Source organism: Acartia tonsa, chromosome 9 (genome assembly GCF_053477335.1).
Source record: "Acartia tonsa isolate MP-2025a chromosome 9, ASM5347733v1, whole genome shotgun sequence".
Lineage (NCBI taxonomy): Eukaryota > Metazoa > Arthropoda > Copepoda > Calanoida > Acartiidae > Acartia > Acartia tonsa.
In genome coordinates this window covers 31,454,770-31,468,766 of record NC_137268.1, presented here as the reverse complement: position 1 = coordinate 31,468,766, position 13,997 = coordinate 31,454,770, and the positions used below count along the sequence as shown (strand labels likewise).

The 13,997-nt window shown below is 33.6% G+C and overlaps 1 protein-coding gene across 16 annotated transcripts in view; it reads right to left on the bottom strand.

Annotated features, from left to right (window-relative positions):
* The window catches only part of RagC-D (Ras-related GTP binding C/D), a 32,394-nt gene that overhangs the window by 17,957 nt on the left and 440 nt on the right, over nucleotides 1-13,997 (bottom strand). For all 16 annotated transcript variants that reach the window (XR_013882613.1, XR_013882614.1, XR_013882615.1 and 13 more), the window contains exons 2-8: nucleotides 13,825-13,894; nucleotides 13,110-13,168; nucleotides 12,006-12,126; nucleotides 11,666-11,766; nucleotides 8,899-8,957; nucleotides 8,434-8,551; nucleotides 7,676-7,738 (exon numbers count right to left, since the gene is read on the bottom strand). Coding sequence is in view for 5 of the 16 variants with exons in the window: in XM_080172627.1 (XP_080028753.1) it covers nucleotides 7,676-7,738; nucleotides 8,434-8,551; nucleotides 8,899-8,957; nucleotides 11,666-11,766; nucleotides 12,006-12,126; nucleotides 13,110-13,168; nucleotides 13,825-13,894 (591 nt within the window). In the remaining 11 variants the exon portion in view is untranslated. The remainder of the gene's footprint in view (nucleotides 1-7,675; nucleotides 7,739-8,433; nucleotides 8,552-8,898; nucleotides 8,958-11,665; nucleotides 11,767-12,005; nucleotides 12,127-13,109; nucleotides 13,169-13,824; nucleotides 13,895-13,997) is intronic.

Below are 13,997 nucleotides of genomic sequence, written 5' to 3'. Positions count from 1 at the left end.
GAAAAAAATGTCCAAAATCGACCTACCCTAATGCAAATATTAATACTATGCGGAAGTGATGAGACACCATAAAAACTTGACCGAAATTGAATAAGTGGCCGGGAGTCTCCCTTAAGATTAGACTCTAACTCTTACCAGGCAGGGAGGGGACATTGGCATAATTATTAAAGATTAGACTCTAACTCTTACCAGGCAGGGAGGGGACATTGGCATAATAATTAAAGATTAGACTCTACTCTTACCAGGCAGGGAGGGGACATTGGCATAATAATTAAAGATTAGACTCTACACTTACCAGGCAGGGAGGGGACATTGGCATAATAATTAAAGATTAGACTCTACTCTTACCAGGGAGGGAGGGGACAATGGCATAATAATTAAAGATTAGACTCTACTCTTACCAGGGAGGGAGGGGACATTGGCATAATAATTAAAGATTAGACTCTACACTTACCAGGCAGGGAGGAGACATTGGCATAATAATTAAAGATTAGACTCTACTCTTACCAGGCAGGGAGGAGACATTGGCATAATAATTAAAGATTAGACTCTACTCTTACCAGGGAGGGAGGGGACATTGGCATTATAATTAAAGATTAGACTCTACACTTACACCAGGGAGAGAGGGGACATTGGCATAATAATTAAAGATTAGACTCTACTCTTACCAGGGAGGGAGGAGACATTGGCATAATAATTAAAGATTAGACTCTATACTTACCAGGCAGGGAGGAGACAATGGCATAATAATTAAAGATTAGACTCTACTCTTACCAGGCAGGGAGGGGACATTGGCATAATAATTAAAGATTAGACTCTACACTTACCAGAGAGGGAGGGGACATTGGCATAATAATTAAAGATTAGACTCTACACTTACCAGAGAGGGAGGGGACATTGGCATAATAATTAAAGATTAGACTCTACACTTACCAGAGAGGGAGGGGACATTGGCATAATAATTAAAGATTAGACTCTACTCTTACCAGGCAGGGAGGGGACATTGGCATAATAATTAAAGATTAGACTCTACTCTAACCAGGCAGGGAGGAGACATTGGCATAATAATTAAGATTAGACTCTACTCTAACCAGGCAGGGAGGGGACATTGGCATAATAATTAAAGATTAGACTCTACTCTTACCAGGCAGGGAGGAGACATTGGCATAATAATTAAAGATTAAACTCTTCTGATGGATTAGTGCAAGCTAATGGTATTTAAAATTTTCCAGCTTTAATTTTATATAAAGAAGGGGAAATTTTATTGATCATAATTGCGGGTGTACAGTACACCTATTGAATGTTCATTAGGATCCCTTGTTCTAACTTATAATAAAAGTAATTAAAGTTTTTAAAAATATTTTTTTTACTGTTTTATTTAATCTAATAAATAACGAATCTACTCTAAAATGACAGTCCTACGATAATAGGAAAAACTATTGATTTTCTTTACTTATTAAAGATAGCAGTCTTCAATTCTAATGACCCAAGAAGGAAGGGAACAATGGGCTTTTCATTACACTAGCCCTCGAAGTTTTTCTTATTCGATGACTAAACAACTTTGGAGACTTCAGTTAAATTTTGATTGGTTGGCTAATTAAATTGAGTGTCCAAACGTTCCAACCACTAATCTACAAAGGGGTAATTTTGTATAATAGGTACATTATTTTTTATGGGCTTTGTTTTCTAGAGAAGATAAAATCCTTGAATTTAAAATTATCTTCTTTTTAAAGAAATTACAACAATTTTATCTTTGTTTCGGTACATTAACAATGTTTACTGTTATTTATTGATTTAAATAAATAAATCTAATTCTCTAATATATACAAGAATAAAAGAATGTTTAGAAAAAAATACATTTATATCTATAAAAAAACAAAGCATTTAATAAAAAAACGACATAACCCTAGAAGCCTCTAGGGGCACTTTTAGAGCACTCTCCCCTTTATTTAAGTTTTAAGAAGAATAATTAATAAAAAGTTGGAGGACATAATTTTTTTCTAGGTACAATTTCTATTCGGTGGATGGAGATACCCTCCCCCAAAATAGTTATAAACGTTCCCTTGGCTTATAAGAACCATCATTGTAAAGGAGAACCATATCGGTTCAGCGGTTAGTGAGATCCTTCACTACAGACAAAAGCACCCGTAAAATATAAAAAATTTCTAATTTTATTAAGACAACGGATTTTTAATATAAGATGAATTGATAAGTAGCTGTTCTACTAAATATTTACAGAAAGACATTTTATTTAGAAGGGGAAATCGCTTAAAACATCCCATCTAAACTTATCCCAATTATCTGAAATTCTTTAGGATTTATTGACCCAGAAAAATTTCAAAAGAATTTTAGGATCAAGTCTAAATTAACAAGGAATAGTTATTTTTCGCATCGTATACTTGCCAGATTTCCAGATTAAATCCAGTTTTGTTAACCCCGACGGGCCTAAGCCAAAGATGGTTTGAATGTTAAGATTTTTATTTTTCGTGGAAATTTGTCTACAAGCTATACATGATTTTTCAGTATGGATGACCTTCCTATCAAGAACAGTCCCTCAAGTTTAAAATAATACCCTGGGTACAAGTATAATTTACAGTCCAATCTCCCCTCTTTCTTGAATATTGCCTAAACCTTCTTAAACTTTTATGCACATGGAACATGCAGTAAACGTTACCAACGGATTTCTTTCATTGTAAATCAGACATGATCCAAATTTAAACTCTTGAATGAATTGAAAGATTTGAAAGTGGATAAGATGAGACTTTAACTCATTCAAAAGTCTAGATGGCATTTAAGACATAATTTTAGGAAATTAATTAAAGTCAATTACATAAATCATAGACTTCCAAAGGTGGGGGTAAAGGAGTGTTTATATCCTTTACCTTTTTTTCGAGAGTGTACCACCACACTCCCATGAGAAAAAAATGCCCCCCCCCCTCCCCCCCCCAAGATTTTTTTATCTTTCATTCTTATAATATCAAGGGAATAAAGGGCGGGGCGGACATCGATTCCCCCCCCCCCCACCCATTCCATCATAAACCCCTAGAGGCCTCCAGGAGAGTAGCCGCTAGTTTAAATTAAATTACCTTTATGCAAAAAGATTTTTTTATCTTTCATTCTTATAATATCAAGGGAATAAAGGGCGGGGCGGACATCGATTCCCCCCCCCCCACCCATTCCATCATAAACCCCTAGAGGCCTCCAGGAGAGTAGCCGCTAGTTTAAATTAAATTACCTTTATGCAAAAATTATAGGTAAATTAGATGCATAATTCCAAAAACCAGATGAATAGGATAATAATATTATCGATATGTTTTCTACAACAGATCTATGGTATAGATTTATATACAGACAACTAACTCCCTTCATTTTTCAAAGACCTTTTTCGTCTGCCTCTCAATAATTTTCTGCTACTTAACTTTGTTAATATAAGCGATACCATTGGTTGATTTTCAATGACCCAATAGAAAGGTTGCACACGACGATTGCGATTGGGAGATACAGTTGTTTAACCCTTTCTCCCTCTAGTGTTTTACTCTGTTTTCTGATAACAATAATAAAGTTGCTACGCTTTCTAAATCTTACCTATTTGTTACCGGAATCATTATGCCGATAAGGGACAATTGTAACATACCTAAATGGACGATAAGAGCTATCCATTACGGATGTACGGACGGGCGGACCCTATTTATAGAAAAGCTTAATCTTTTAAAAAGTACATGTTAATGTTAAAAAGAAGTGCACATATATATACTAATATGTCTGAACTAGCTGCAGTCAAACATCTACAGGGAGGGAGGGGACATTGAGTTGGTAATTAAACTAGTCCCCAAAGTTTTATTATAACGTTTTCTTATTCCTTGACCTAAAAACCTTGGAGACTTTTATTGTATTTGATTGGTTGGTTTATTAAGTTGAGTGTCTTAAAAGTTTTAACCACTAACTGTAATCTACAGAAGGGTTATATTTGTGTATCACCATTGGGGATGTGCATCAGTTTATTGGTCACCGACATACCCTGCCTGAACTGGACAATGTATGTGAAATCAGGAATAAAGGGTTTTTCAATCTAAAAAAAGGTCTAACAAAACAAAAAATTCTCCTCAAACCTCTTGGGGCAAAGCCCCTAAAGGATAGAGGCGAAGCCGCTAGTTTATAATAAAACTACTTTGTATTATATATAAGAAATAGGTAAGTAATATGGACGACAAAAAATATTAAAATTAATTTTCTAAATAGTCTATAGCAAAATAGGTTGCTATCAGTTTACGTCCGTGACTCAGTTAGACGGCCGATCTACGGGACTAGGGATTCAAAGGTAAACTGCAATACTTTAGGTTTAGCTGATGTTAATTCCTTTATCCCTGCAATTTAACACACACACACACACCTATATACATATATGTGGACAATGTACAGGATTTCTTTGGAGTACATTAGTAAAAAGTTTTAATAAAAAGCCGGCTCTACTTCCTTTCCAACATTTCTTCTCCCTCATTTTTTAAAGTAGTGTTAATAAAATGTTTATAATAAACAAAATAGCCACGAATATTTCCCATGATTTAGGATATAATACCCGATTATAATTTTATTATTTTAAGCTGCCTTTATTACGATGCGATAAATAACTATTACTTATTTTATTTTGCTAAAAACCTAATTTTATTGTATTGCAAAAGCTTACAAAAAGTGTCGTAGAGTAACCTATACTCCTTAGTCCCCGTCCCTTTTTTGTCTGCATAATAGAGTAAATATTAGAATGATCATTTCCTTTTTTTAGTGGAGAGGTGACTAGGCAAGGAAAAGTTTTGAACCCTATTATCATAACCTTATTCGTTGGCTCTAAAATGTTTTGATAGAATTGTGTTGGTTAGTTCAAAGTACGAGTGACCACGCTCATAGGCTCTACGTTGGAAGAAGGGGAGGTGTTAGGGGGTGGAAGAAATCTAACATTCCCAACCATCCTAAGATAACATAAATATTTAAAGCTTCCCTAAAATTGAGATTCTTAACAGACAGACAAATAAAACTTATAAACTTATGTATATAGACTAGGATAATGGCCACTGTCAAAGGCAATTCCTATCCTAAATGCGTTAATCTGTAGATGATCTCTCTTTAAAAATCGTACAGTCATAACCTAGTTCTAGAGTATCTATGCTAATAATGTGACTCTAAACTAAACTCTATATATCTCTAAATTTTCGGCATTTTTGAACAAGTAAAAATATGTAAAAGAAACTTTTTTTTACTTAAATGCGGCGGTGTTTAGGTCAATGACATGTTACTTTTAATTATTAACTTTGTCAAATAATATTTTTTAATTACAGGGGGCTGCGTTTATAGCCTTTGTTATTTGTAATACATATTTTATGTCTGTAAATTAAGGTCTCACTAACCACTTCCCAGACCCCTTAGAGGCTATGGGCGCATCAGCAGTTATCAACGGATAAGAAAATAAAACGTCCGGGCCAAAATAAAATCATTATTTCTATGATTTCATTTTCTCTCATGATCAATTTATTCATGCGATACATGTATTCTCAACACGGTTAGGCGTCGTGTATAAAATATAGATATCAAATTACCGTGAGAAATTTCAAGCTTTTTAAAATGGAGAATCTAATTTGTTTGGCAATTTACAAGATCTTTAGGAACAAATGCAACTTTATAATTAAATCAAATTTCAATTAATATAGAAAAAGAAAGCTAAATTAAATATCAGCTGCATTAATGGATATGGTAGGTATACGTGGATAAATTGACGGGAAAATTTGTCAACAATTTAAGTTGGTTATAAAGACCTCAATTATTGGTCAGATCGTGGGTGGACGGGGATCGCTATTTTAGTGTATCACTTTACTAGAGTACATAAAAATGTGGTGCAACATCCAAGTAAGGGGGGGGGGGGGTTAATGCAACCATCTCGTAATCAGTGAGCAAATGGCACGTACAATTCGAATTTCGATCTGAAATTTTGCATGAGTAATCCTTGGTAGGTCTATTTTCCCTAAATCGAACAAAAAGTTGAAAAAGTAACGGCAAACGGCTCAGCCGTTTAGCCGTTTTTTGGCTATTTTTAGGGCAAATCTGCCATAAATTATGTAGGAATCAACTTTTTGAAACATATTTTTGCTTTAAATCATGTGAAATGATACAAAAAAAAAACATTTTTAGATTTCTAGTACCAGCAACTAGCGGCTAGAACCGTTTGAAAACGTTTTGGAGCAGCATAGAGTATTATGTGGAGATAGGTTTCGTGATGAATTCCCTTGAAAATAGTTTTTAAAATGGCTAAACTGCTGAGCCGCCAGCCGTTAGCCGTTACTTTTCCAACTTTTTGTTCAATTTAGGGAAAATAGACCTACCAAGGATTACTCATGCAAAATTCCAGATCGAAATTCGAATTCTAAGTGCCATTTGCTCACTGATTACGAGATGGTTGCATTACCCCCCCCCCCCCTTATATATCAGCTGTAATCCAAGTGCATGCAACACCTGTTAAAAAAAATCCACGTGGGTTCTAGTCCAAGTACTTTCTTACACATAGTTTTACTGGAATTTAAGGACAATTTTTTTTAGTAAAAAATGACTTCCTACCAAACATACCCAGGGTTATAAAGGGATAAGACAATGCCTGGCCGATAAATTGTTGTACATCCCTAATGATGATACACAATATTACCCCTTCTGTAGATTACAATTAGTGGTTGAAACGTTATACACTCAACTAAAACAACCAACCAATCAAAATTAAATTAAAGTCCCCAAAGTTTTTAAGCAAACGAATACCAAAAGTTTTTATAAAACCTTGGGGACTAGTGTAATAAAGAGCCAGCAAACCTCCCTGCAACATACCAGCATTGATAAAAGCTAAACATAAATGCGAAATAATAGCGAAACTGCTTGAAATTATCAGGGCAGAAATTATTTAAAATAAGGAGAAGGGGGGAAGTTTGTACACTTATAGGAAATGAAAATTCAGTATCAAATTTTGCCCTGGACGTTTGGGCTTGTTTTTATAGTTATCAACCTAATTCTTTTTGTAAACTCTCTTATATGATTGGATCTACCCATAAAACTTTGAAAATTGAATTTTGGGACTTTCCCTCTAGGGGCTAGTGGGGCAAAAGACCCCCCCCCCAAACACTAAAATTTTAAGTACTGAACTTATTTTTAAAGATATCGACTGATAATTTTATTAGAAACTATTTTCACATAACTGAAATGAGTAGTAACTGCAGATTTCATTCACGCCTTATCCTTCTAGGGGTTTTGGGGGTAACCCCCCCCCCCCCCCAAATACAAAATTTATAAGTTTTGAGCTTACAAGCCCCTAGAAGTAATGTGCAAAAATGTAATATGGGGTGGCTAATCAACAGATTTATGTAATAAAAGCTTCCATTTTCATAGTTTTATGATTAGATCCAATCATATAAGAGAGTTTACAAAAAGAATTAGGTTGATAACTATAAAAACAAGCCCAAACGTCCAGGGCAAAATTTGATACTAAATTTTCATTTCCTATAAGTGTACAAACTCCCCCCCCCCCCCCCTTAACTGCATTTTTATTAATAATCACGCCACCATAGCATTGCCTACAAACAGAAGAACAGACAGACACAAACACTTGTCCCTATGTCCATGAATTCATGTAATGTACAATGTTCTTTACCTTAGAGAAAGCCTCGAAAATTGAATGATCATAAATTGAGGTCAGATAAAAGGACAGGTTAACCTAAATCATACAAAAAGAAAATTAAAACAAGGTTAAAAATCGTTCATAATGGGGAACCTAGAGAAATGTACGAGAAAACCCCAAATAGCTTTTTTGAAGGTATCAAATACCAAAGAATAAAAAAAAATCTGTTTTATGTCAAATATTAAGGGGGGGGGGGGGAAGTTTGTACAGTTATAGGAAATGAAAATTCAGTATCAAATTTTGCCCTGGCCGTTTGGCAAAATATGAAATATGGGATGGCTAATCAGCTCATTTATGCAATAAAAGCTTCCATTTAAAAAATCATCTCGATATCTCAAAAAATAAGCTCATAACTTAAAATTTTAGTGTTTGGGGGGGTCTTTTGCCCCACTAGCCCCTAGAGGGAAAGTCCCAAAATTCAATTTTCAAAGATTTACAGGTAGATCCAATCATATAAGAGAGTTTACAAAAAGAATTAGGTTGATAACTATAAAAACAAGCCCAAACGGCCAGGGCAAAATTTGATACTGAATTTTCATTTCCTATAACTGTACAAACTCCCCCCCCCCCTTAATCATCTTGGGTAAAAAATGGCTTTAAATTGTTGAGAAAAAAAAACGATTTTCTGTAGGTATATTTCCACGGTTTGATAAGAGAAACTTCGCAAATTTTTAATAACAGGGGTGTTCCTAACCCACGCAGGGAGCTTTAACCCTGCGGGGTTCGCCTACCTGTTGTTCCAAACCAGACTCTATAATATCATCATTAGCCCTCTGGTGAATATCTCGTTGTGTTTCCATCTTGGTATCGTCAGAGAGGCCATCCACTTTGTGGATAAACACCTCGAATCTAAATAGTTCAAATATTTTTTTCCATATAAAAATTGGAATTATTTTCCGAAAAAAAATTCACAATTTTTTTCTTTCTTAATTCATTTTCAGCCGATTAATATCTGTTGGATTAGATACAGTTCTGAGCCATGCTGAAAAACCATGTATAGCATCGTATTACAGACAAATTTCCGTGAATAATAATATAAAAAACAATAAAATTAATACCAGTTTTGATGTTTTTCGAACAATTTCTGTTATTAAGAGCGTTTCTTCCTTTTGTTCAGCTATGCTTGCATAGATCTTGTTATTCTTGTTTTTATATAAAATAAGTAATGAATATATAAATGTAAGTAAGATATTAACCTGATGTTAGGATTAACTTGGTAAGCCTTGGTCACTGTATCATGCAATTTACTCAGGGCCTAAAATATTAACATTATTCATCTTATATTGATAAAAAAATTAGTTTTCATTAAAAATACACTCTTTCAAGTAAAAAAAAAAACTGCCTTTTCATATAAAAAACTAGGGAAGGAGGGGTAATTTGACTGTTTATTACACTAGTCCCGAAAGTTTTATAATAACGTTTTTTTATTCGTTGGCTTAACAACTTTTGGTACTTTTATTGAATTTTAATTGATTAATTCAATAAGTTGAGTGTCCAAACGTTTTAACCACTATTTGTGATCTACAGAAGAGGTAATTTTGTGTATCATCATTGGGGATGTACATCAACTTATCGGCCATTGTTTTGTCCCTTTAGATTGCTGTAAAAACATCATTGAAAGAATAAATTTTTTAAATTTTTTTATAAAGATACTTTAATTTGCAATTTGCTCAAGAGCATAAAACCTATGTATGGCATCATGTTATATCCAGTTTTTTTAGTCCGTGCCTTTAGCCTCTTGGGGCTATAAAAAATGGTTTTAATCTAATAAGTGTATATTTTTATATACGCGAAAAGCTGTTTATAATACAATGAAATAAGGTTTTTTTTTAATGCAACCATCTCGTAATCAGTGAGCAAATGGCACTTAGAAATCGAATTTCCATCTGAAATTTTGCATGAGTAATCCTTGGTAGGTCTATTTTCCCTAAATCGAACAAAAAGTTGGAAAAGTAACGGCTAACGGCTGGCGGCTCAGCAGTTTTGCCATTATTTGGATATCTATAGTACGAATTATTCACGAAACCTATCTCCACCTTATTCTCGTTGCCACTCCAAAACGCTATCAAACAGTTCTAGACGGTAGCTGTTGGTACTAGAAGTTTTAAAAATGGTTATTGCTATTATTTAACATGAATTAAACCAAAAATATGTTTTAAATAGTTGATTCCTACGTTATTGATGATGAATTTACCCTGAAAATAGGCAAAAAACGGCTGAACGGCTGAGCCGCCAGCCGTTACTTTTCTAACTTTTTGTTCGATTTAGGGAAAATAGACCTACCAATGATTACTCATGCAAAAGTTTAGATCGAAATTCGAATTCTAAGTGCCATTTGCTCACTGATTACGAGATGGTTGCATTAAACCCCCCCCTTAACTAATATTTTATTTTTATCTATAACACAAAGTATGTCCATCAGGATGAAGCTTAAAGAGCTCGCTAACATCAGTTGAACTTGCTACAAAAACAACAGCTATAAAAACAATGCCTGTTTTTATTAGTCTCGTGTCACGTGACAATTATAATAACAAAATATCCAATTAGTCAAGAATTCAATGAATTTTTTAAAGCGTAGCTTTTCTATTTTTAACATGTTTCTGTATTGGTTAGTTCTTTGAAGCATTGAAATCGTCCTATCAATATTAAACCTAGCATCAAAAACTTTAGAAAATATCTATTTTCATGCAGGAATCTAAAGTGATATGACAAGGGCAAATAAATTGATGCACATCCCCAATCATGATACACAAATATACCCCTTCTGTAGAACACAAGTAGAGGTTTTAACTTTTGGACACTCAATTTAATGAACTAACGAATTAAAATTCACTAAAGTGAAGTCCCAACATTGTTCAGCCAACGAATATAAAACTCTGGGGAATTGTGTAATGAGCAGCCCAATGTCCCTTCCCTCCCATTTAAAATCTATGGCTAAATATTTGAATATTTCCAGTTTTTACAAGTTTCTCTTTGTAACACTACTAGCGGCTTCGCCCCTAGCCTCTAGGGGCTTTGCCCCAAGAAGTTTGATCAAACCAGTTAAAAACCTTCCCGGAACGCTACCCTGTAAAGGAGAACCCGATCGGTTCAGCCGTTAGCGAGATCCTTCGCTACAAACAAACAGACAAACAAAAAGACAGACATCGTTCTACTTTGTATTATAGAAGAATGTTGTCATCCTTGTTGAGGTATAAACGAGACAGACACACGACCCAAATACTTTTTTTGTGACTACTTTTTATTTTGTTGCATTCATATTTTTTAAAGCGAAGCTTTTTATAGAAGGGGTGTGTCCGTTCATCCATTCATCCGTAACGTATAGCTTTAAGGATTCCTATAACAATAAGCATTAATTCTAAAAAACAGCAGCTCTATAATAATATTGATTACCATAAACATATTGATTTTAGAGGTATTTTGATGGCACTTTTACATAATAAAATTGTCCTAATTAATAAGATATCTAGAACGAGTAGGTATAATAGTGTTATTATCATGGCACCAACATGATTACGTTTTCAAATATTAGTACGTCCATATTGTGCTTCCTTGATTATAGGCATATTACACCTGAGAAACATCAATTTTTGTTTAGACTTCTGATTTTTAAAACTCACTAAAATTCTACATTTTTTAAAGGTTCGCTTATCTAACTGTCTGATTTATTATCATCCTTGTTTCTCAAAGTATATTTGTGAGACAAAGAAACTCCTTTTTTCCCCTCAGGTGAAAATATAAAAAGTTGTAAGAAATTCAATATGGATTTACCTTATACACTTACATAGAAATTATCCATACAAGGATAAAAAGAAAGACATATAAAAAGTTATCATTAGATAGCAAAGGATAGATAGATATCCTCACCTCTAGAAAATCATCTTGAGCATCAATGACAAAAAAACATATTTAGATAGATAGAAAACAATAGACAGATAGCAAAAGATAGCTACATATCCTTACCTCTAAATAATCATCTTGAGCATCAATGACAAAGATAAGAGCTCCACAATTTCCAAACAATGATTCCTTCTCGAATGTTGGATCAAAGAAATCAATTTGACCTAAACATACAAAATTGGCTAAATAGTAAATAGGTATTAAGCTTTGAAACCCAGCGTAAACATAACCTTATTAAGTCAGGGCAGTGTTAGGTCCAATTACTCCTTTTTTATCCACTTTTTTTAATCCTCAAAATTACCGCCTTTACAACAGCTTACTCTACCGAACTTAAACATAAATCATAAACAAGTTTAACTCAATCATACAATATCATGTATAAAAAATATCAAGGAATTATCACCTGGAAAGTCCCAAATTGAAAACTGGACAAAGGAGCTGTTTGAAATGTCGTCTTTTTGTACTTTGTTGGTGGACTCCAGGAACAGGGTTTCATTAGGGGACATCTTGTGGAACACAACTTTCTAAAATACAAGAAAATTATTAATGACATTATCAATTAAAAATCTATTATAGCTAATAATCCTAAAAAAATCCACAAGGAGACTGCACTGGCATAATAAGTTGAAAAGTAGATGCTTAAAATTCATTTCAATCTTCACATATAATTTTAACAGTTTATCTTTTATAACAGTTAAGAAAAACATATATTATATAAAAATCTCATGTAAGCATTACAATTAAGAGAATATGAAATTTAATATTCTCAAGAGCATTACATCCTACTGACTGACGAACCAAGTCAGTCATAGAGTGGATGTTCATTAAAAAGTAAACTTTTTAAACCTACAAATGAGCCGTCTATCTTAACTAATAGTTATAAATCCTTTGTGCGACAGATGGATGGAAAGACTGACATTTAGATTTATAAAGTTGACTAAATGTATATGTGTCATATATTGTCTTAATTAAATTAATTTTGAAAAGAGCAAATGCCTATTTTAATAAAATCCATCAAAAATAAAAATTCTGAGCAAGGAAAATGTCTCGTTAGATAAGTTTTTTAAAAATCCTGATTCTGAAAAAGAAGAGAGAGAAAAAGTAGACTATCAGCAAAAACTAGAAATAGACAAGTTTTTCTTAAACATACATTCTACAATATAAGGAAATTTAAACTGATAAATAAAATATACTTATTACAAATAACGAGAAATCATCAAAATACTACATGCATGTAATAGTTGTTTATCGTTTCGTATTATAGACAACTTTCCGCGGATAACAAAAGGAAAAAATTTAAGATTACAAACAGTCTTGTTTGTCCTGAGGGGCTGTTGGCCCAGCCTTTCAAAACTGGTAGGTATTTTTTTGTGATTTTTATTTAAATATTCGTGAATATTGTCAGTTATACGATGATATACTTCTTTTTCAGTATGGCTGAGAACCGGCTCTAATCCAGCGGACATTAATAGGTTTCGAATCCATACTGGACAAAACTTATACAAACCTGGATTGATGATTTACCACTTCTTCTTAGTCCCATCAGAAGTATTTTTGTCTTCTCTCCTGAAAATTTGATTTTTAACTAATTTAGATACTATGTGCCATGTCTAACTAGTACAAAATTTGAAGCGCAGATTCTCTATAATTCACTTTGTCCGTCAGTTATTCCGAAAGTGTAAGTGGGAAATGTGATTTTCTCGGCTACTATACTATTTGTGATAGACGGCGGAATTTTCTGTGAAGATTCCCATGACTTATGCACATCTAGTCTATTAGTATATATTATTTTTTTCTGTCTGTCTATCAGCTGTCGTTCATACTTCAAGACCAAAATACTTATCTTTAAAAGGTTTCATGATTTTGAAACCTTTTGGGTTATCTTCTTTAAAGATAATCCAATTTGTACTTATATGTACTAATGTTTTTTGTGCTTCGCAACTTATGGGTGTTGTCATCCTTGTTATATACCTATGTTGTTTTATTAAAAATATTGGAACATCGAAAGAAAACGAAGTAGCGGGTTTAGTCATAATTTCAAAGCAGCTTTGGATAAATTATTTTAGGTTAGGTTAGGTAAATGTTAATAATGGCAACGCAGGGTTAGGAAATAGGGTTCCGCAAGGTTATTGCTTTCCGCAAAGGCTAAAAATAAGAGAAATGAGAAAATATGACGAAACCCGCTAATTCGGTTTCTTTCTATGATCCAAAATATTGTTTACCCTCTGGGACTACGTCGCCTCCACCACCCTCAAACTGGTTACCATACTTTGGTACACTTCCATACTCTCCCTAAATAGATATTAGTTATTTATCGCATCGTGTTATAGACAGCTTCCCTAGTAATGAATATAAAGTCGTCAAGATCTCCATAATTTCCAGAAAACCATTAAAT